This window comes from Pomacea canaliculata, linkage group LG10 (genome assembly GCF_003073045.1).
Source record: "Pomacea canaliculata isolate SZHN2017 linkage group LG10, ASM307304v1, whole genome shotgun sequence".
NCBI lineage: Eukaryota > Metazoa > Mollusca > Gastropoda > Architaenioglossa > Ampullariidae > Pomacea > Pomacea canaliculata.
In genome coordinates, this window is record NC_037599.1 from 5,109,758 (window position 1) to 5,132,938 (window position 23,181).

Genomic DNA, 23,181 nt, shown 5'->3' on the forward strand with positions numbered 1-23,181 from the left:
TTTCGACGATCAAATCAACAGAAGTGTTGTAGATATAAACGTTTTGTTTCTTTTTTTTAATGATTATAACAGTGGCAATGTTTGTGTTGCACTCTACATCTATTTCGTGTTGTTATCTTGGACAGACGACCGCTTAAATTAGGAACAGGTGCACCTACAGAAACAGGTAATACGAATTTTTTTTTTTAATGATCTAGTTCCGATCGAGTGCAATAGAAACAATCTCGAATAAATTATTCAAAAAAGCAGATATATTCTTATTACTGCTGTAAGTTAACATTGTGCCCATAATAGAGCCATTGCGCTTGATCGCCTCCAACGCTTTAATTATTGCAGGTAGTTGCTCGACCATTTCCCAACCGCTATACATGCAGGTGTTTCCGTCCCCACGTACCGTTAGGAGCCGAATTCTTGTCAAGCAAAGTACAGTTTAAACTTATAGTGTCCTCTGTTCTCAGCCACCAAAAAAAAAAAAAAAAAAAAAAACAAAACCATGCCCAAAGCACTGTGCCTCTGCCAAACATAGTTTTTGACCGATTAACCATACATGACAGGAATATTCATGCTGATTTTGCTGAAGATATGACAAAAGGTAGATTTGCACATAATCATCAACTTCCACCACAAACGCTGCAATTTGATATATGATGTGAATGTGTGCATGCTTAAGGACATTGTCTGTATATGTGTGTGCATACATCCTATACTGATGAAACTTTAATTCTTGTTAAAAGATTTTCAGGGATGTTAATTATTGTCTCAGTGTACACTTACATAAAATTTGCTTGAAAGCAAGTATACGTCTGCAATGACAATGTTGTGAAGAAGAGTTATTAATTTTTGCACCATAGGAACAATTGTTCTAAGTGTTTAGTTTGTTCCTGATTATTTCCATGTATATATCCACATTATCCAAGAAGGGGTCATCATAGCAAACTTTATCTCCCCAATTGGCTGCGGTAACATGATAGTCTCCCTTGAGACTTACTTGCACTCGTCTTATCTATACTGGCCACGTTTATCTTATGTTTTCCAAACAAGTTAAAAATAACACATGATTGATTGCTTTTCTTTGCTGCCTATATACAGTATGAAATCTTTCTAGCTCCTGCCTTTATAAACAGATGGAATAAGTTTTTTGCGGTCACTGTAAGAAATCAACATCTCAGCCCAAAGAGCTATTATGTGCTACGGCGCAACTAAACGGAACCAGAAGAATGTTACAGGAATAATAACACATTTAAAGACTGTAAATCCTTAACGTCTATGTCAAACCTACATCCCAGCAAATGATGTCTGCTTGTCCCTGGGTCTGCGAGCAAGGTACAGTCGGTACGGATATTATTTGGTATTCAGTCATACCATGTTCAGTGTATCAAAGAAAACAAAATAAAAGAAAATAAACGGTCCATAAGAAAGTGGGCATAACCTGGAGAACTCCAGTAGTCAAATTCAGTACTTTTGCCATCTCCCTTTGCTATACTCGTTTGCTATACAGGACCCTGACTTGCAAAAGTCAAGCGGTGTAGGCTGATCTGGTTTGACAATGACATGTGATCCAGCACGACACTTTGTCTAAGACTGTCTTTCAAGTTGGAGGGTGGCGGACGACGTGGTGGCCAGAGGAAGAGCTGGCTTATGAGTGGACTGGTCCAGGTTCTCTGGACTGGCCGTCCTGGGCTTGGCTACTGGGTATTGTAAGTTGCCATGTGCTTCCTGAAACGACCGGTCTGCAAACTTCCAACAAAATAAATAAATAAATAAAAGAAAGAGGGAGATAAGGGAGAAGGACAGCCGTTATCGATCATCATAAAAAGCGGCGACAATAAGAACATTAATTTCAGGCTTAATACCTCACCAGATACTTTCACCTAGTAAAAATTGTGCAGCAGAGGGTACATGATGGTGATAGGAGTAGAAAGATTACGTCTTGTCGGCAGTACCTGTCTCCGTATTAGTACACCTAAGCTCAATTTTCTGTACATGTACCTCCATCGACAAGGTCCCTCATAGTTCTACGCTTACCACAGACCTTTGACCTGTTCTTTTCTCGTGCGAAACTTGCCTGAAGGGTTTTATTCTTCGTCGCACGCCAGGGGAAAGGTCAAGCTGACCCCAGCAACAGGTGGCACGTACACGTCACATATGTGACACGCTGGCGTGATACACGTCTTGAAGAGAAGCTGTGCGTTGTTCGAGTTAACAAGAATGTTTGGTTACCATCAGAATCTCGTGATTTTCTCTGGCACGGTCGATCTTAGGTTTATTCTCTTTTGTTCTGTACTTAACTCTGTTTGTTTGTTTTTTAATTGTTCATTCTTTCCTTCCTTTCTTCTATTTCAAAGTATTGTATTACTCGATCTTAGCATTATTTCGACAAATTATCAGTTAAAATTTTATTTTAACAGTGTCATCAATTCTAGAAAATTTGAAAAAATTGTTTAATCCTTTAAATTATCTTGACAAATCGCATCATAACAGCCTTTTTGTTTTTGAAATTAGAAACAATAGGTGAAAACCTGATTTGGTCCTGCCAAACAGTCGTATCAGAAAATAGCGTAAGCAGAGGTCAAGGAACTATAAGATATGGTTTGTTTTGGTGTAGTTTATCGTTGTTATTCTTGTACTCCATCAAAAACTGTGTCGCCTCAACGTGCAATTAATGTGCGTAATAATCAGAACAAGTAACATCGATCTATACGCTAGAGGCCGTTTGCTATAAATATTGGGTTAACTTTACCTCAGGGTTAGTTATAAGGACATTTGCAGAGTCCTGTAACTGGAAGCAGGCGCAGACCTATATCTAGGAGACAGGTAGATAATCGAGATCTCTGATATCTCAGTTAGAGGTTCTCGTCTAGCGCACTGTTCACACAGTACCGTGGTAGGACGTACAGGTAGAGCAAACACTGGTATTGATACCTCTGGCTCATGACTGTACGGTCTATCTAACTATATACACTGTTACGATCAGGCCATGTCAGGTGGTAGGCTGCAAGAGAATTATGAGCGGTCAATGTCAGTGTCACGTGTGTGCCAAACTAGAGACGTCATTTAACGTCTCTGGCCAAACAGACCACTCCATCAACCTTTACAGATCTCTGATAAGTCTTTTGTAAGCAAAAGTGACATTGCTGGCTGTTTGGCTTGTACTGCGCACTACGTAAGACACGTACGCACTGGCCTATATTGAGGTCAGTATATAATGGAAAGAAGCTACATAACCATGTTTAAACAATTACCACGTCAAAAAAAAAATAAATAAATAAATAAAAAATAAAAAAGCAGGAACACGTACATACACATATCGCTTTCACCAGTACAAGAAACAAAGATCGAAGAATTGTGTGTGTGTTTTGGGGGGTGGGGGTGGGGACGTGAGAAATTGTGGAAAGGGCTCTGCTGTACCGGAGTACGCGAAATAGATTGTAAAGAGTCGTTTGACTGTTGACTGCCAAAGTTGTGTGTGAAGGTCATAGAAAACCCATTGATTTTGAGGTCAACGTTCGAGGCATTGGAAATTGTTTGTCAATATATATTTGCAATGGGAATTTTATATAGGCTCTTCGGAGGTACCATTGGAAGCTTTCATCACTTTAATGCGCCATTTAAAAAAGTTCATAATGCCCACTTTGAAAGCTTCGAATATGGTCGACTCACAAGACGAATTTACACGTACAAGGATGCACAATCAATCTATGCAAGAAAGTCAACTGTGTAAAATCTACATATAAAGATAACGCGCATCTTTCAAACAAAAATGCGCGTGAATCTCTTTTGTTTTTGTTTTTTTTGTCTCTGTCCCTGACTCTCGGATCCCCATTCTCATCCATCAGGCAACCGAACTCAATCTGCCAAACACGAATTAACAGACTGTCACGTCTTTCCTATAATGCTGTCACAAAAGTCAAGGCAAGAGGGGATCGAGTGACCTCGACAATTGTATAACCACGAAACTTGTGTTATACGGTTGTACGAATTAACAGCTAGGAAGAACCCCACTTTTTCATAATAACAGAGAACGGACAATACCATGTTTCCTCTCGTGTTGCTTGTACAACAAGTTAACAGTTTTTGAATATAAATATCTTATATACACATAAAATGTATAATAAGCGTGGAACATTTACACAACCGTCCTGTAGTGTCCGCGAGCTGCGCGTTACCACTACCACGCGTTTCCCCCGTGGCCAAGGCTTTCATGTCACGTGCTTGTAAATGGCGTGGCTCGAAGGGAGTTCCAGTACGTTTCCGGAATAAGAGATTTTTCGTTTGTCGTTCCACTCTTTGTCGTTCCACTCTGTACAATTTTCACCAAATCAAATAATCTTACAGTAGGTATTATTACGGAGAATGAATGAGGAGATAATATAAATAAATAATCCAGCCTGAATATGCCCACCAAGTTCCTCCTGTACCAAACAAAAAAGAGGATGTATATTTGAATTATTCATGAGATTCCTTATAAGGCAGGTCGCTCCTTCTTGGATCCTCGAAAGGGGCGCTGTCCCTTTGGACGTTTTTCATTGGTTGTTTGTCAAACACAGTTTCCGAGCACAGCTGTGTGAAGGCCGTTTCGTTCTTGTGGCTTTCGCTGGATGGATGTGTACAAAAGTTGACTGGCTTTCTTTTGCCATTAGCTGAAAAGTTGCTCAATCATGTACACCCGTGCGACGATCTGCGCTAAGGGCGCTGCTTTTATCCGTTTAAATAGATGCACATCTATTGCTGTTGTTGCGACACAAAGCCAACTAAATCAGAGGTCAGTTTCGTCTGCATCAAATACCAGCTTGGAAAAATTATTTCCTCGCTTTCAAAGTTTCTCCAAACGCCATATCGGTCCAGATGCAGCAGAACAGTCAGAAATGCTTCAGTGCCTTGGTTTAAAGGTAAGATTTCTTCCCTCTTCACTTTGCGAAGATCACTCGAACTTGACTAGTGCGAAGCACGCGATGTTAAAACGCGGTCACTGATTTTTTTTTTTAATTTGTTGACACGAGCAGCTGTGCTCGGTTGCATTCAGAGGGCGTACCCATGCAGATAGCTTCGTTATGGTTGGAATAGTGGACACAGTTTTAAACCACTCAAAGAGTGCCAGTTAATGTCTTTCAGTCGGTGTGCATCTATAGATTTCTAGCAGGCAAGACCTACGTCGACCAGTGGAATATATATGTATACTGTGCTGTACGAGGAATGCGGACTGACGTCAGATGTCAATAACCAGGCTTTGTTTTAGGGGCAGATATATGTTGATTTGTGTTAGGGATATAAAGCCGCTTACGTGTGTTAAATAATTTCATATCTTGGCATTGCTTAAATGTTGAGTACTTGAAGCCTTCCACAAAATAGCAGAATTTTCTTTTTTGTACATTACCATCTCAGAATTATTAAAAAGTTTAAAAAGGTCCTGCAGAATATTTCAGCTACATTGCAGCAGGTACATTTATGCAGCTTGTAAAAGAAACAAATTTCCCTAGTTGCGCTAGACAGCACCAACTACATTCCAATAGCTGAACCAGTGATCAGCACTGATCCCAAAAGACTGCTAATAATATTTGATGAAAGTACCTTAAATAACCATCACATTAAAATATTTCAAAGTGTTACTTTGCTTCCAACAGTTTTGTAGTAACTGCTAATCTCAAAGAAACTAACAAAACATAAATGGGCATGTACATTTACTGTATCTAAATTAACTAATTAAACTGTAGCTATAGCAAAGAAGACTAATTGGATCAGCGTTGTTGGCATAGAACAACATCCACACATTTCTGCAAATTTGCTGCTCCCTGCCTCCAACCCCTTGCCCCCATGTAAAAAATTGGTCAAACAGCGATCGATTTATTAGGCCCTTAAAGAGAGAGAGGCATATGATTTATTTACATAAAAATTTATGTTTCAGGATCTGGAAGAATTGATTAGAAAGACGGTACCTAGTTCCATATTGCTTGACCGAGACCTGAAATTAGAAGAACCTGTTGGTAAGCACTACAATGATGTGGCAGTTTTCTTTAGTGTCATAACTTTTAGGGAGTAAATGTTACATGCACACATTTTCTAGCTTATCACAAAGTCCTGCAGCTCTGGTCATTGCTTTAAAAAGGTCCATTATTGAAGGGTTTGTTAATTTTCCTCCTTAATCCCTTGAAAGAAAGGTTTTATTGATGTTGCATCACTCCGGTGAAGAGTGACCATTAAAATGCAACAGGATCCTTGGTGTATTTCTCCTTTTCATGTTTGTGATACTGGCTACTCTTGACAAGACTTCAGCAGATTACCATAGAGATGATATAAAATGATATGCAACTGCTTGGTAGAGGCAAGATGTGCTGGGTGTCAGAAGTGTACATGATGCTACACTCATATAGCTTGCAATGTATGTGGGTGAATTGGGGATTACTTATAGATGTAGGTAACGTGACTCCTTTAATGCCAGATTTCTAATGCCTCCTTTATTAGACAGTGCAAGACATTGAAATACATCTTTTCCATTGCTACCGTCTAGAAGCCAATTCAGTACAGAATCATACTTTTTGCTGACTGTTGCACAATATTCCACATCTTAAACTGTCTTGTTAGATACTTTTAGTATTGTTATTAATATAAGGAAAGTCTGTGTGCTTAGATTGAATAATTCTGTAAACCTGCCACTTCAAATGAATAAAATAATTTAAATTATTCATTAATTGTATTAAATTCTTTATGACACTTTATTATGCTGTTTGATACACTATATTGAAGCCATTTGGCTCCATGTTACTGCATGAGCTATGCTATCACCTGAATGTAGCAGCCAATTGACCTGAATCAATATAGATTTCTTCATTTATTAAAGCTTGGATCTTAAATAAGAGACAAGTAATTGCTGTTATGGATTTCAGGACACAGCTATATTGATATCACTATGAGAATTACAGAATGGATGATCTAGGTTAATGCTGTAAGAGAAGGAGAGAGATAAGCACAAAATCATAAGGATAGCTTAGTGAATATTCTGATACTCTGAATGACGATGCAAACTATTTGGTATAAAAATCTAGGTTGTGGGAACTTTCCATGTGCACTTTTTTGTTGTTGAGTGAAGGACTCATTACTAGAATGGGTACTGAGGATACACCTATAGGTAGAGTCTATCAGTTTTTTGAGTTACTAATCAATGTTCTTATTTCAAAGATTGTAGAAGACAAATGATAACACCTCACAAAAAGTACATATGACTATGAAAATATGGTATACGTCATCTTTGTCTCCAACTGTCACATTCTGTGATGCCTGTCTTCTTGTCTTTCTTCCACTTTCTCGTGTCTTTTTTCTTGTACTTCAATCTAATTGTTCACACTTCCTAAAGACACTCATACAAACTGATTCAAAAGTACATCAAATGAAGATGTATGCTTTTTTCTCTCTCTCTTGCACACATACTTGCACATGTGTGCAAACACATACACACATATGCTAGATAACAGATTTGTCAGGAAATCAGGTCAGGGAAGCTGCGCACTAAGTTTCTGGGTTAATAGAACAAAAAGAGCAGCAGCAAGATGCCAGAGGCTGGGGAAGACTGTGTGGGGATGGATATCATGCCTGGTGCTCTGCCAGGCCAACATCGTTTTTAAGTGACAGCATGTGGGAAGTTGAAGGGGAAGGGGGCCTGAGCAGATAATGGTTGTTTTTTTGTCTTACATAAAGGTAAAGTGCAGTTGTAAGAGGAATCTTTTACTGTCATTTGTGTGTTATTGGTGTGCTATGCAAAATGTATATGCAAGAATAATACATAAACTATATGCTGTACTTGGAATAAGAATGCTCTCGTGCACAAGCATGTTATATTATGTCCACAGGCATATATTAGCATAAGCGTTATACTTCATCCACAAAGATATGCACAGTCAAAATGCAAACACACAATATAAGAAAGCAAACTGAAAAGAGATTTACCTAACAAAATAACTTTTCACCCTGAAGGTCAAAACCCTGTTAACAACAAAAGTTTAAATAGTGAAACTTTCCCCAGACTTTTTGTTTACTTCAGTTTGTATGTCTTTTAGGCGAGCATGAATTACTCAAGCAGGCTGACCATCTTGGATCAAAGAACAAGCTGTGGAGAACTTACATAGGCATGGGATACCATGGCACTCTCACACCTCCAACTATCATTCGAAACATGTTTGAGAACCCAGGATGGTAAGAATGTCTTCTTTTCATGTTTAGTGAGTGTGTGCAGTGAAGCACAGAATGAGAAATGTGCATGTTTATATATGTAAATGTTTACTGCACCTTCCTCTTCACCTTATACAAGGAGGAGGATTTTTATCTCCTGTATTGTCTTTGTTACATGCTTAGTCAGATTCTATAAAATTAATTGCTCAGTCTGAAAAAAAAATGTTGCAGAAAGTTACTACAAACTGTCAGAGTGGGAAACGGTACATATAACTTAACTCTCACATTGCAGGACAACACAGTATACCCCATACCAAGCAGAGATAGCACAAGGACGCTTGGAGAGTCTGCTGAACTTTCAGACAATGGTGGCAGACTTGTCTGGTCTCGATGTCTCCAATGCTTCCCTGCTGGATGAAGGAACAGCAGCAGCAGAAGCTATGAATCTTTGTTACAGGTGCTTATAGTGCTGAGTAGTTGCTAATAGAGGCAAAGCATCCAATCCAAGCTATGGTTAAGCATATGCTGGCATGTGTGCAAAAAAAGAAAGCTACAAAAGACCTAGAGTTGCTTCGGCTTCATGGTTAAAAAGTGGATGAAATTTTAATGTCCATATAGTGGTGTCAAGATAATGTTAGGAGTCTTAAAAAGCTGTTTTAAAAAAAAAATTAAGCTTTAAAAATTTTCCCTTTCGCTGAAATATTAAAAGGCCTTTTTTGAGCTCTTTGTTCATAATTCAATTTACAATTTTTTTCTTCTTTTAAAATATCTGTTTAAATGGTCTCTAGCAGTGCTTGAAATGATGCACACATGCACACATTATTTATTTTTAATGCTTTGTAGAAGTAATTTTAATGAGTTAAGTGGAATTCCAATGTTCTGTTTTTGCTAAATCACTGTTGCATAACTTATATAAATCATTCTTTGGCAGACATGTGAAAAGACCAAAGTTTTTTGTTGATCATCGGTGCCATCCTCAAACAATAATGGTTACAAAGACACGAGCAAGGTATGTGAAACCTGTTTATATTTTCCTCCAAGCTTAGGTGAGATCTCAAAGTAATGTTATCAATTTAAGAAATAGCTAATGATTAATTTTATATTTAATGACATTGATATTTCAGTGACCTTTTCTCTTAAATATTTTTCCGCACTCAAGCAGTTTATTCTTTTGAAATAGACTGTTACAGAAACAAACTTCTTTTCAACAAATTGTTTATACAACTCTGTAGTGGACAGAATAAGAAGAAAGTGTAAGAGTCATTGCTCCTCCTTTAAAGACTGAAAATACAGGCGCCATCATACAAGTTTAAATGGTTAAATGTTTTAATTTTCTTATGAACCCAGGAACTGTTACACAAGAATTATTTTTGCAATGTATTTAATAGACTAGCCCTTGAGATTAAAGATGGAAGATAAAGACCTTCAGCACATTTGTCCCTCATTGTGATAGTGCCCTTGGAATCACAGTGGTGGAGGCAGACTGGAAACAGGTTGATCTCTCAGGCCGTGATTTCTGTGGTGCTTTAGTTCAGTATCCAGACACCGATGGGCACATCAGTGACTTTTCACAATTTGTGGTCAAGGCACATGAAAATGGGGTAAGTAGTAGAAGCATCCTTGCTGGTTGTGGAAGATATCACATAATCTGTCCAGTATTTTGTAAGGAGCAATTAATGCTCAACTTGATAATAAGCATCCAAGTGATGAATTATGAAGATATTTATTACTAGTTTATCTGTACAGTATTTGTACAGATAATGCTGAACATAAATCTAAGCCTTTGAGTGATGTTTGTGATGGCACTAAGCTTAAATTTAAGCATGTGGTTGATACTTATCTGCTTCTTACAGGTGATGTCTAGTAAACTTTGAGTTTGTGTGTGTATATGTGCATGCATAGGTGTAATCTCAGATTTCATGCACACAAGCAATAGGCTGTGTTTGGTAGGTATATGTTACTCTGGAGCATGTTTACTTTTGATAATTATTTTCTGCAGTCAACAAAATGATCAACAAAAAACTTTGGTCTCTTCACATGTCTGGCAAAGAATGATTTATTTTTAAGGTGCCACTGTCATCTGAAAAATTGCACCATACATATTCTACGCAAAACAAATGTGGACAACACTATTTGAGAAAGTAGCCTATGAGAGTGAAAAAGAGAGAGAGAAAGGGGTGTGTGCAGCAGAGTGATAGGGAAGAAGAAGAAAGCAAGTGACAGATGTGGACAACCCATTTTATCTTCCCCTTCACACGAACATTGGTGAGCTAGCAGCTCATCATGTTAGGGGACATCAAGAATACATTTGTGCAATTTTGCTTCTCCGACCCCCTGCATGAATACACTTTACTTACATGAAGTGATCATAGTTAACAATAAAATCAAAGCTGGTTGCTACTTAAAAACAAAAAGTGTTTACAAAAATTATCTTTATAAAAGATTGAGAATATGTCTCTTGTCTTTATTTGTACATTGAGTTTTTCTCTGTTATATGCATTGTATCTTTTACATCCTGTACGAGTATGTTGCTATTTCCAGTGGCAGCTTGCTATCTTAAGTCTGACTTCATTATAATAATGCATTATGTTTAGACTCTGGTGGTTGGGGCGACAGACTTGCTTGCAATGACCATCCTGCAGCCTCCAGGTGAAATAGGAATGGACATTGCTGTAGGTACAAACCAACGTTTTGGAGTACCTTTAGGATATGGTGGGCCACATGCTGGCTTCTTAGCATGCAAAGAAATGTTCCTTCGAACCATGCCAGGCCGGATTGTTGGAATAACAAGAGATGCCCAAGGTCGCCCAGCTCTTCGCCTCACTTTGCAGACGCGCGAACAACATATTCGACGTGATAAAGCTACCAGCAATATCTGTACTGCACAGGTGTAGTACATTTTTAGGTTTTATGTACATATCTATGCATATTGTTTAACTTGACATTGTCATCGTTTACTAGTGGTGTTAATGTCTCTAGTGAGGTATATTGTCCATGATTAAGTGAACAGGATAAATGGCATCATTACAATTTTGTTAAAGCAAAGCAAAAAATAATTTTAGATTTAAAAGATAATTAAGATTTAAAAATAATTATTAAAATTATATTGATTTTATAGAAACTGTGCTTGCAGGCACTTTTGGCTAACATGTCTGCAATGTATGCTATTTATCATGGCCCCGATGGACTGCGGCAAATTGGCACTCGCGTACACAATGGAGCACTCATTTTGGCTGAAGGTATTATTTCTGACAACTAGAGTTTACACCCTTTATATGGTGTTAATTGTGTTTATTCTTTGTGTGTGTACCATTGACTCAGTAAATGCACCTCATTCATGCATGATGTCTACCACTGAGAATGCATAAATGTGCTAATCTATGGGAATTGCTGTCATAGTAACAAAACTTGGATTGAAAATGTATTTTTAGGGAAAAAGTTGCCTTTTATTTGTATATTGATATATATATCTTCTAGAATTTGGCACAAACTCCCTTTTCAAGTGGCAAATCTACATCATATAAGTGATTTTGGCTTTATCTCCTGTAACCTGTTAGGTATCAAGCGTGCGGGTCACACCTTAAAGTCCAAGACGTTTTTTGATACTGTCAAATTCCAGCCAGCCACAAGCCAACAAGATATCAGAAAGAAGGCAGAAGCTAAGGAAATAAATATCCGTTACTTTGATGATGGCTGTGTATGTGTTAAATTCAGTTTATTTTATTCTTCCCACTTTTATCATTCTTGTTGGTGTTTTTTTACCAGTTGATATGCAGTAAACATCAGCACATGGTGAAATGGTAGTTTGAACAGTGGAAGAGATACATTTCAATAATTTCTGTGGCTTTATCTTTGTTTTTGTAGTATTTACTTCAGACATGAATGCAATTAAATGCATTAAAATTCCTAATGTAAAATGCTGCAAAGGAGTATACTAAAAGGATCATTGTTTCTTCTTTCAGGTATCCATTGCCCTTGATGAAACAGTTGACCATCAAGATCTTGATGACCTCTTTGAAATTATTGGATGCCCAGTCACTCTCGTGAGTTTCTTGTTTCTTCAAATCAGCAAATACAACTTATTCCTGTAGAGATATAACCTGAAAATGTTCACAAAACTAGGATAAAAATTACAGATATTTGAGATGTCTTCTGCTACCCAGTATTGTAAGTGCCATTACTCACACTGAAAAAATGTTATTCTCCAAATATATAAAAGCAAATAACTCTTCATCAGCTGTTAACATCACAAGAATTCCTGCAGAGTAGGGAAATTTTTAAGATAGTTACAAGGCATTGTCTTTGTGCTGTTGTGAGGGCATTGATGATAGGTCATTCGATAGAATGATGAAACTCAGAGTTCTGTAGGCTAATGTAGGCGAGATTATGCATTTTGTGAGCATTTTATTTCAAGTCAATAAGGATTATATTTCTTGTGTAGTGAAAGCCTTTTAGAATGTTATGCTCCTCATTCTTGCATAGTTTGATGAATCAACAAAGGTTATTGTATTTTGCGATGGTGAAACCTGAACATCTGATATCCAGAATGTGATAAACTGCACTTTTTATTTCAGAATGACATAGCATGTGAACTGGGCCCGACACCCAGTACCAGTTTACTCAAAACTGCATTCTGCCGTACATCCAAGTATTTGACTCATCCTATATTCAACACCTATCATTCAGAGACACAACTGGTGCGATACATGAAATACTTGGAGAACAAAGATCTGTCCCTTGTACATTCCATGATCTCACTAGGCTCCTGTACTATGAAGCTTAACAGCACCACGGAAATGGTGGTTAGTAAATATTTCTACATGCAATATTTTGATTTTTTTTTTCTATGCACTATTATTGTATACTATTCATAAATCGATAAAATAAGTAGTCTTTTGTCGAAGTACTTTTTATTTGAGAACTAATAAAAGCAAAACTTGAAATATCACAGGCTTGATTTTGAAAGATATTATGTCCTTTAAAGGCTTATTACTTTCCTCATCTTTTAATGCTTGCAGCCCTGCACAAAGAAGGAGTTTTCTGATCTACATCCTTTTGTACCCACTGAGCAGGCGCTTGGTTATCATGAGATGCTGGATGAACTAAAAAAGATGCTCTGCGAAATTACTGGATATGATGATATTTCTTTTCAGCCCAACAGGTGAATATCTACACAGTAACTATGTGGCTTAAGTTGATGTTTGGATAAAGCATCTTTTTTTTTTTTGTGATACCTTTAAAATACCTTATAAAAAAAACAAAAAAGTACAGTGATACCTCGGTTCTCGAACATAATTCGTTCCGGGAGGATGGTTGAGAACCAAATTGTTCGAGAACCGAAGCAATGAAACCCATAGGAAATAATGGAAACTGGATTAATTCGTTCCAAGCCCTAGAAAATGCCTATTTACTGGTCTAATTTGTATATAATATGTAGAAAAACATGAGTCTCAACAAGAAATAAGAAATAAAAGTGTATTTATTAAAACAAAACAAAAAAAATAAATAAAATGTACTGTACAGTACAGTACAGTACAGTACAGTAAATTGTGTTTCATTTACTGTACCTGTACCAAACTTTATGGCAGGAGGGAATGAATGTGGAGGGAGGAGGGAAGGGGGATGTTTATTGTTTTGAAGGGGAGTCCTCTTCAATAAAAACAGAGGGTAACTGCTCTTCGGGTGTTTCTGTTCTCTGTATCTTTTGCTGAGGAGAATCAGAATCTTGCTCTGCAGTTGCTTGTCTGATTTCTTTACTGAAGAATTTGTCAATTGTTTGCTGTTTTTTTCTCCTTTGCAAAATTTTGCGGAAAGTGGACATAACATTGTCATTAAAAATGTTAACTGCTCTATTTGCTACCACTTTATCAGGGTGATGTTCAACAAAATTTGCGATTTCTGCCCATTTTGCACACATTTCATGACTCTCTCCACAAAAACGTCACACTCTCTCTCTGCACTCACACTGATGACGCAAGCAAGGCGCGCTGGGCCGAATGAACGCCATTCGGCTCAACTCGGCTCATCTCGGACGTTCGAATGTTCGAATTCCAAATATTTGTTCGGATTCCAAGACAAAATTTTCTCGAATTTCCTGGTCGAATACCGATTTGGTCGAAAGTCAAGGCGTTTGAGAACCGAGGTATCACTGTAATTTGCTTTTATGTTTATAAAATTTTTTATTTATTTCACTGTTGTATTCTGCATGTCATATGTAATTGCTATGACAATGAAAAGTAAGAGTTTTTTTTTAAAACACATAGTTCATAAAAGTGAGTAAGCTTTCTTCTGATGTCAAGAAAGCTTATTTTTCATAGGCTGTGGATTAAAGCAGGGTTCTTTTCAGTGGAGCCCAAGGAGAGTATGCAGGCTTGCGCTGCATCATGGCTTATCATGAGGCTCGAGGAGAGAAACAAAGAAATGTAAGTGATTTTCCTTTTCTGTTGTATACCTGTGTCTGGAAAATAATCAGAAAATACTTGAATGCATTCTCTCTCTTTCTCTGAAGTACACACACACACATGTATATTTTCATGAAATGGAAATCATCTTAAATTAAGATACACTTTTCACATAAAATAATGCACATTCATACATGCACTGGTATATATATATTGCATGCACATACAAATGCTTAAATTTATATGATATTCTAGGAAAAGCAGTACAGATAATATAAAAATAGAAGAATTATCTTTATGTGTGTGTATATATATATATAAACACATACAGGTATTATAATTGTATGTTTGAGTGTTTATTTGGGTCTTTGAGCACTTTCCTTTGTACTTGTAATGTATTTTGATAAAAGGATAATTTTTGCAGCTTATTGTGCTCTTAATGAATTCCTATCAGTGTGTAAAATAACAAGTATTACAAATAAGAAAGAGACAGCCTGTAGAAACAACATTTCCTTTTGTCATATAGTTATTGCATTTGTGAAGCTTTGACTGTGAAGTTCACCATGTGGGCATTATCTTCCACAGGTATGCATTATCCCTGTGTCGGCTCATGGCACCAACCCAGCAAGTGCTCAGCTGGCTGGCATGAAGATTCAAGCCATCAATGTAGATAGCAGGGGAGCTGTGGACATGAGTCACATGACTAAAATGGTAAGAGAGGTTTGAACAATGTAAGTATTATTAAGTGATAAAAGAAAAAAGGTAGCCCTGATGACAGATTTGAGGATTAGACTTTTTTGCTCAGTATAATTAACTTCTTAAACTTCGTTACTGATATGTCTGCAGAATGTACATAAATGTATGTGTATTTTACTAATTACTGAAAATGAATAGATTTATGTTGCAGCATTAAGATGTATTTTTATGTTGCAGGTGGAAAAGTACAAAAATGAGCTCGCCTGTCTGATGATTACATATCCATCTACACATGGTGTTTTTGACCCTGACATAAGGTGATTACTTTTTGACTATTGTACACTAGACTGGCTGATAAAGTGCATATTTCGTGGACTATTTTGCTGTTCATGGACATTAGCCTTTCACCCATGAGTAAGATTTTCCTTATTTGGGTAAAGAACCAGGTGGTTAAGTTGCCACAACTGGAAAACTAATTGCCACTGAAGAGGTCAGGTTACTAACTGGTATTTTAGGAATTCCTGATAAAGGGTGTCATTGCATATGCAATATCTTAGTCAGACATAAAGTATATAAAATCAAACTTTATAATTTTTACCCTTACAATGTATCTATTTAGTGATTGCTGATCAGCTCTGCATAAATCTGGTTAACAAAACATAAAGCAAATGCAATGTGAGAAGTCACAAATATGTATCGAATCCTGTGAAATAGAAATAATTTAAAGCTTTTCAGGAAGGGAGTTTTTGTGCTATCCATTGTATAAGTACTGTGTACTACTTATAGCTAGTGACCTTTATTACAGGCACAAAACAAAAAGAACAAACAAACCATAGTTAATGTAATTTGCAAGTGGATCTGGAGACTGCGCTTAACATACACAGCTCCAGTGGTGTACAGAACACTAATTTTGTTTAATTTTACAGCTAACAGTTGACATCTTATGTAGAATTAATTTACAAAATATATTTCCAGAGTACTTTGCGAAATGGTACACCATTATGGTGGCCAGGTATTTCTGGATGGTGCCAACATGAATGCACAGGTAAGTTGCAGAATTGTGTTTCTTTTTTTGGTTGCTTGCCTCTTAAGTAGTATGTGCAGATTAGACTGAAGCACTCTTTTAGAAACATAAAAGCTTGGTCCTTCGTTGTTTAAAAAGCAAATTAAAAAGGACACCCCTTAAATTCATTGATGGTCTTAGTTCTTGATGCGTCCTTACCTAATTATGTTGGTAAATTGGACAGGTGGGAATCTGTCGGCCTGGTGATTATGGGTCAGACTGTTCACATCTCAACCTGCACAAAACATTCTGCATTCCTCATGGTGGTGGAGGTCCTGGGGCAGGTCCTATTGGAGTGTGAGTACATAGTGGGTATTTGACTGCATGCACATCTTTGTCATTGCCAAAAAAATATCCCTTTGATGATTATGATAAACTCATATTCATACACACAATGCTATTTATAAAATCAAGTGTAGGCACAATGCATCTTTATTTTCTGTCTGTTCAACAGAGATAGAAATTTTTGTTTATTGAGAGCTCATCAACTAAACAAAGCAATAAACATGAGCATGTACACATTCCAGAATGCTGTTGTTATATTGAAAGATGAGCACGTGTAAAGGAAAGAATCTATGTATGGATGAGTATGCACACATGGCAACAGATGTCAGATTTTACCATCCTGACATCTATGCATTGAATCTTTTACCTTCCTATTCACCTACAACACATTATGCACACCTTTTTCAATTTACATAACCAACAGGTGTCCTTATTGTTTACTTACTACCCCACAGCAGTAGATCAACCCATGCATTTAAATTTCTTAACTTTTTGTTGAGTACAGTAAAAAACATCTGACACCTTTCCTCCCAACACATTGTGTTGTTCCTCCTCCTGGAACTTTTGGACCTGGCTCTGCATCATTTGGAATGGTTTCTTCTGCACAATATGGATCTAGCTCAATCCTCCCTATCTCCTGGGCTTACATCAAAATGATGGGGTCCCAAGGATTGCGCAGAGCTTCTCAAGTGGCCATTCTGAATGCCAACTACATGAGTCGAAGACTTAGTGGATACTATAACACCCTCTACACCAATGATAATGGTATGCACAATTTATAGTTCATTACTTTTATGGGCAAATAGATAGCCAAGTGGTTAGAGTGCTGGTGTCTGAACCGAGAGGCATGCCTGTTCGATACCCATGTAGCGCAGCTCAGTTCCCCTCATTGGCCCAGCTGGTGGGAATGGGTACCTGACTCCAAAGAATGTTGGGGAGGGTAAGGCAGTGAGGGAGAAGAGATGTAAGACATAAAGTTGTCCTTACAATCTGAATAAGGTCGAGGGATGACTTTTACCTTTTATGAAAAAAAAACAAGATTTATTTTTTTCAGTCCTTTGTTTCTATGGTCTCATGAAGTTTTCTGTGACTCCAGGGACATTTTTTCACATTTAGCCTAAAAAAATATCAAAAGTAATTACAAAAGATACATTTTTGCATGTCTCTGTTATGCCATATATGCATATTAACGCGGTGACAAGAATCTGTATCCACCCTACGGTGGCAAAGAAAAACTGTGTACATGAAAACCTGTGAACAGGGTATGGTGATGACTTTCTATTTACTTTCTATTTCAAGGTTGTTTTCTTTCTAAAATATTACCATGACAATGTCAACCTGTTCACAGAATATTGTTGCAATGAGATAATATAAACACGTTTTCATGATGGCTTTATATTCATTTAGTTAGTTTAGTTTATTCCTTGTTGCTCCTTATATTCATTTAATATTATTAAAATGTGATGCTGTCTACAGGTTACTGTGCACATGAGTTTATCATTGACTGTCGACCATTCAAGAAAACTGCCAATATTGATGCCACGGATATTGCCAAACGCCTGCAAGATTATGGTATGGCCTTTCTAGGTTCTTTCTTTTTAGGGTTTTGTTTGTAAGGTGGGGGATGGGGGGTAGCCACATTAAATTAGTTCTTGTATGATAGGATCCAGTGGAGCAGACAGCTTTCAGATTTATTTTAAAAAAAAAGAGTAAATATGTATATGATTATAGTTTAAATAACTGTGTGATGTGTTTATGCTATAATAATCACTTTAAATCCAGTAAATGGTCATGACTGTCATTAAAGTTCCATTTTGGCAGCAAACATTATGGATGTATCTTTAATAATGTAATTTATGTATCTCTTAACAGGATTTCATGCACCAACATTATCTTGGCCAGTTTCGGGTACTCTGATGATAGAACCTACAGAATCAGAGGACAAGGCAGAGCTTGACAGATTGTGTGATGCCTTGATAGGTAAGCTGCTTGTACGTTCCTGTCTTGGAATGGGTATGAAATTTTCCTTTTACTTGTACCTCATTGTCATAAACCATCCTGGTTCAAGGCCAGAGCAACATATCGGAGGCAGGTAGGATAATTATAGGTGGGTAGTGGTCAGTAAAACAGTAAAGGGAAGCCTTTCAATCTGTTTTTACGACTTGACATGTTGCGCTGATGGATGCAGTCGATCGAGGACCAGGGATGAGGGGTAGGTCATAGGTATTTCATGGTATAGCGTGATAGGCTGTAGTTTCTTTAGTATAATATTGATAGCGCCAGGACCGGGTGGATTTTTTTCTTGGGGTCACATGGTTACAGGCCTATATAGTTTAGGGTAGATGTGTAGTCAGGTCCTTTTCCAGTTTCTCCATCAGGGACTACTGTCTCTGAGTACCATAGCTACTGAAAGCAGTAAGTCTGTTGGAGGAGGCCCGTTCCACGAGAGCGCAATGGGCTAGTTACTGGCACTTCTATTGTGTGACCTTTGAAGTGGGAGATAAGGGTTGCCATCCTCACAGAGGAGAAGAAGGGTATGCTGCATTGGAATATCAGTAACAGCAACACTGCCACATATTTTCTGGAGGTAGTGGCTGGCAGAATATGTCTGTGTTACCCTGGAATTCTTGGTTGTCTAGAGCCAGTACCGGACAGCTGTTGCTTAAGATCTTCCCTACAGTTGCTGTTCGCTGCCTATGGTAACCAGAGAAGGCAGCAAATCAAGTGAGTTAGGGACAGTGTGTCTGAAAGCTAACCTTTGTCTTTGTCGCCATTGTTGTCTGGGGCAACTGTGAACAACCAGAGGATCTTCTCTGCCAGAAGGACAGTGTTGTGCCAAGGCAATTCTGTTGCCATCTGCTACTGGTTGTCGCGGGATTAATGAGTCATGAGGACAGTTGTACTGCCCAGCTGCATATGTCCTGGGGACATGGGGTAAATCGCTCACCCTGACATGGGACTCGTATTCAGATGCAGGGGAAGTGTTCCTTTTGTACCTACTTGAATTTTACTGGTCTAATGATGTGATATTATTCAATCAAATTTTTCTTTTTTGTGTTAAGAATAATTTCTTATTACTTGTAAAACTATGCTGTCAGGTGTTGGTTGCGCACGCAAGTGGGGAGGAAGTATTTGAGTGAGGTGTGCGGACGTGTGAAATCTGAGAGTGATTGTGTGAGTCAGGTGTTAAGTGAGCCAGCAGTGTCCCCTTTCCCCTCAGGCTATTTAGTCTATCCCTTCTCCCTGCAGTTTCGTCACACTCATATGCGCATGTACATGCATACATTCATCTACTTGGTCAATTATTTCTGTAATTTAACAGTATAAACAAATATAACAATTCCATTTTGCAGCAATCAGAAAGGAGATTCAGGATGTTGAAGAAGGAAAACTAGACATTGAATGTAATCCTTTGAAGGCAAGTTGACTGTAGATTAGTTAAACTTTTGTTGGTAAATTTAATGGAAATTTACTCTCCCATGTTATTCAGAATGTCAGATATCCTGAAAACTCTAAAACTAGAAGACATAAGATAAATCATAGCAAATATTGCAATGTTATTTAAAGGTATATTGTTGAAATGCTGGAACAAAATAGTTTAATATCATTTTGATATCTACCTGTTGATTTCTGGATTCAGATGGCTCCACATCCTCTAAGTGACATCATTTCCAGCACTTGGAAACGGCCATATTCTCGGGAAATGGGAGCTTTTCCAGCTGTGAGTTAAATCCATTGACACAGCTTATGCCATCTGGACTATTTTTCTTTTTCTAAAATCCATTTTTGTTTCAAATATTTTGCTTAGTTCATTACAAGAAAAAGAATCATTCAAATCCAAGCAAATGGCTCTTTTCCTGTTCATGATACTTTATCCATATTCTAATACCATATCATGGATTTCATTTCTGTTTGAAAATGTTGGGGCCTAATGTATTAAATATGTGAAGCTCAAGATTATGGAAAAAAGGCTATGCTTATGATGGTAAACCAAATAGTATAAAGTGTCAGGATGTTGTCTCCATTCCTGGACTTCAGCAAAAGAGACAATGTGGCATGCCCTTGTTTATATTTTACAATTCTGTTTGTAACAGTGTATTTTTTTTCTCTAGTCCCAAACTTTGGCTATTGTCCTGCTTTTTACATTAGACCCTTGACCTTTGAAAACTTGAATCTTCTAGGTGGTAGGGGTGGGGGAGGTTGATTTTAGACATTTTTATCTTATATGAACCCAGTTATTTGGGGTGGGGAGAGGGAAAGGAAAACTTGGATGCATTTGTGACTTAAGTTTGCACCCTAAAGTACATTCTCTTTCAGAAGTTCTTGCACTTTAAATAATTAGATAACAATTATGTTGCCCCCCAAATTAAAGTTATTTAAAAAAGTTAAATCTTTTTCTCCCTCCTCTTTAGCCATTTGTGACACCAGTCAACAAGTTCTGGCCAACAGTTGCACGGATTGATGATATCTTTGGTGATCAGAATCTGGTCTGCACTTGTCCATCTGTCACATCTTACAGCAGTGATGAGAATGGAGTTGAAGAGCAAGCACTTGGATAAACTACTTTTGACCTATCAGCATGACATTATTCCTTAAAGAACTGAAGGGCAAAACAGGAAAAGGAGGGAGATGTGAATATACTTGTTTTTAAAACATGTCCTAATTTGTTTACTGTGATTAAAGAACATTTTGTAACAACCTTTAAAATTTCCTTAAGAAATTGCAATGATTTACATTAAATGAAAATGTGAGTAGACTGAAGGATTCTTTAACAATTTGGCTTTAGTGTCTTGACCATGAGTTTTTATTAAAAACTGTATACAGGTAGGAAAAAATATATATTTTGGAGACTGCCTGTGCCAAGTGAAGACAAAAACAAAACAAAAAGTGTTAGCAGCAAACTGAAACAAGGCTGAATTCCTTTTCATTGTATATACATATATATAGCAAAAGAAATAACATGACCCCAAATGAGTACAGTATATTTTGTACAGCAGGTAAAAGAAACATTTAAGGTGAATCACTGCCAGTTTGATGGTTTGGCATATGTTAATGTTTTTTTCCTTACAGTTTTATGTAATTTAAATTTTTGTTGGGACATCACCACAGTCCTGTTTATCATCCATGGTTTTCGTGATTTGTTTCTGTGAAAGTGGGTGACAGTAATGCAAAATAATGCATGATTTTAATGATGTATGGCCTATGTGTATGCCTGAGAATGAGATGTGACAGCTTTATAAAACCCTTACTTAGCTGTGAAGTTTTTGTATGCATATATTTGCATAACCTTTTGGTTAAAAAAAACCCGTCAACAAGGTGACAATGTGTGTGTGTGTGTGCATGCTGTGAGGCGTGTGTGCATTTCTACTGTTTGTTATCAACAGTTTTTTTGAGCTAAATGTAAGAATTTCGGGGCTTGCAATTTCAACCAACTTGTAATTCCACATCATAGAAAATTTCAAGGCAGATTGCAGATCTAATCCAATTTGTGTATACAATTTTTTTTCTACATTTTTTAATTGGATTATACATAACCATAACAGGTCCTAAAATTTATTGATATCATTTTATGATGAAGCAAGGACATCTTTTAAACTATTATTTACCTCTGCCTTTTGGTGAAGTTGATATTGTGTTAAACTCCACAAAACCATTATCTACATTTTTGCTCATTTTTCCTGGCATTTACAACCATTCATAGCTACAATGTACAGTTAGTTCGATCATGGGAAAAACTTTTTGGTAGTGGCCTTCTAGTCAAAATGCATTGTAAGATTATCATCCATAACAATCTGGAACTGCATCTAAAATGATATCCAAACAGGATTGTTTAAACAGATATTTTGTACTACTTCAAGACTATTATTTGTGCAATGTTACCTATGTTTTGTTTCGTTTATATTAAGTGCTGCTTAAATAAACTGACAATCACGGGCCAGTTAATATGAAAAAAGTATTAAACATAATATTACATATGTATTATTATAAGTTCTTATCACTTTACAAAAATGCTGTTGTGAAAAGAAATTGATCTGAGAACTATTCATTTTTGGTAAGGTAACAGACTGCTAAAATATTATATATTTCTAATATTTCATTCAGAGGAGCTCTTAATTCTCATTCAAAGAGGTCAGTTTGATGTTGGTAGGAATAGACTTGTTACTTTATATTTTAATGCTGAAATTCTAAAAACAAATATTGTGACCATGATTCTGTCCTTCATATTTTATGTGCAATGGTCCAGACATGCTACACGAATAAATTCAGATTTTCTTTTGGGTGTGCTATTTTAATCGGTGCAGTGAAATTCTTACCTGTTATCTGTATTATTTACTGACACTACAGTTGACACTGCATGACAGTTTTAAAGCATGATGGCAATAAAGGGGCTGGTCAACTTAAAAACTGCTATGAGTTAACTCATGACTGATAACAGAAATCGCTAATTCGGTCTATACCAGAGCAAAGAGAAATGTGACGAGCGACACAGCTCAGTCAGCATTTTATCAAAAATTGATGCTGCTCCATGCAGCGGTTAAATTCAAACTGAACTTCAAGATAACTCATCTTGCAACA

At 37.1% G+C, this 23,181-nt stretch overlaps 1 protein-coding gene across 2 annotated transcripts; it reads left to right on the forward strand.

Annotated features, from left to right (window-relative positions):
• Positions 1-39: 39 nt before the first annotated feature.
• On the forward strand, positions 40-22,883 carry LOC112574031 (glycine dehydrogenase (decarboxylating), mitochondrial-like). 2 transcript variants are annotated; one of them, XM_025254830.1, is made up of 23 exons: positions 40-166; positions 5,903-5,981; positions 8,049-8,184; positions 8,453-8,617; positions 9,092-9,169; positions 9,614-9,761; positions 10,755-11,048; positions 11,294-11,399; positions 11,718-11,857; positions 12,123-12,203; positions 12,735-12,962; positions 13,179-13,321; positions 14,507-14,582; positions 15,147-15,272; positions 15,495-15,574; positions 16,233-16,302; positions 16,505-16,617; positions 17,111-17,370; positions 18,082-18,177; positions 18,478-18,585; positions 19,959-20,023; positions 20,246-20,326; positions 21,018-22,883. In XM_025254830.1, the coding sequence occupies exons 3-23, from the start codon at positions 8,120-8,122 to the stop codon at positions 21,162-21,164; spliced, it is 2,670 nt and encodes an 889-aa protein (XP_025110615.1). In that variant the 5' UTR covers positions 40-166; positions 5,903-5,981; positions 8,049-8,119; the 3' UTR covers positions 21,165-22,883. The 2 variants fall into 2 exon arrangements, with proteins under 2 accessions (XP_025110615.1, XP_025110614.1); XM_025254829.1 differs by lacking the exon at positions 40-166 and adding an exon at positions 4,545-4,889.
• The last annotated feature ends 298 nt before the right edge of the window (positions 22,884-23,181 follow it).

Bases quoted from the DNA above. Each gene is read 5' to 3' on its own strand.
- LOC112574031 (XM_025254829.1), top strand. From the start codon at position 4,659: ATGTACACCCGTGCGACGATCTGCGCTAAGGGCGCTGCTTTTATCCGT. The intron at 11,400-11,717 runs GTATTATTTCTG...GTAACCTGTTAG, and splicing joins AGCACTCATTTTGGCTGAAG to GTATCAAGCGTGCGGGTCAC. The intron at 20,327-21,017 runs GTGAGTTAAATC...CCTCCTCTTTAG, and splicing joins AAATGGGAGCTTTTCCAGCT to CCATTTGTGACACCAGTCAA.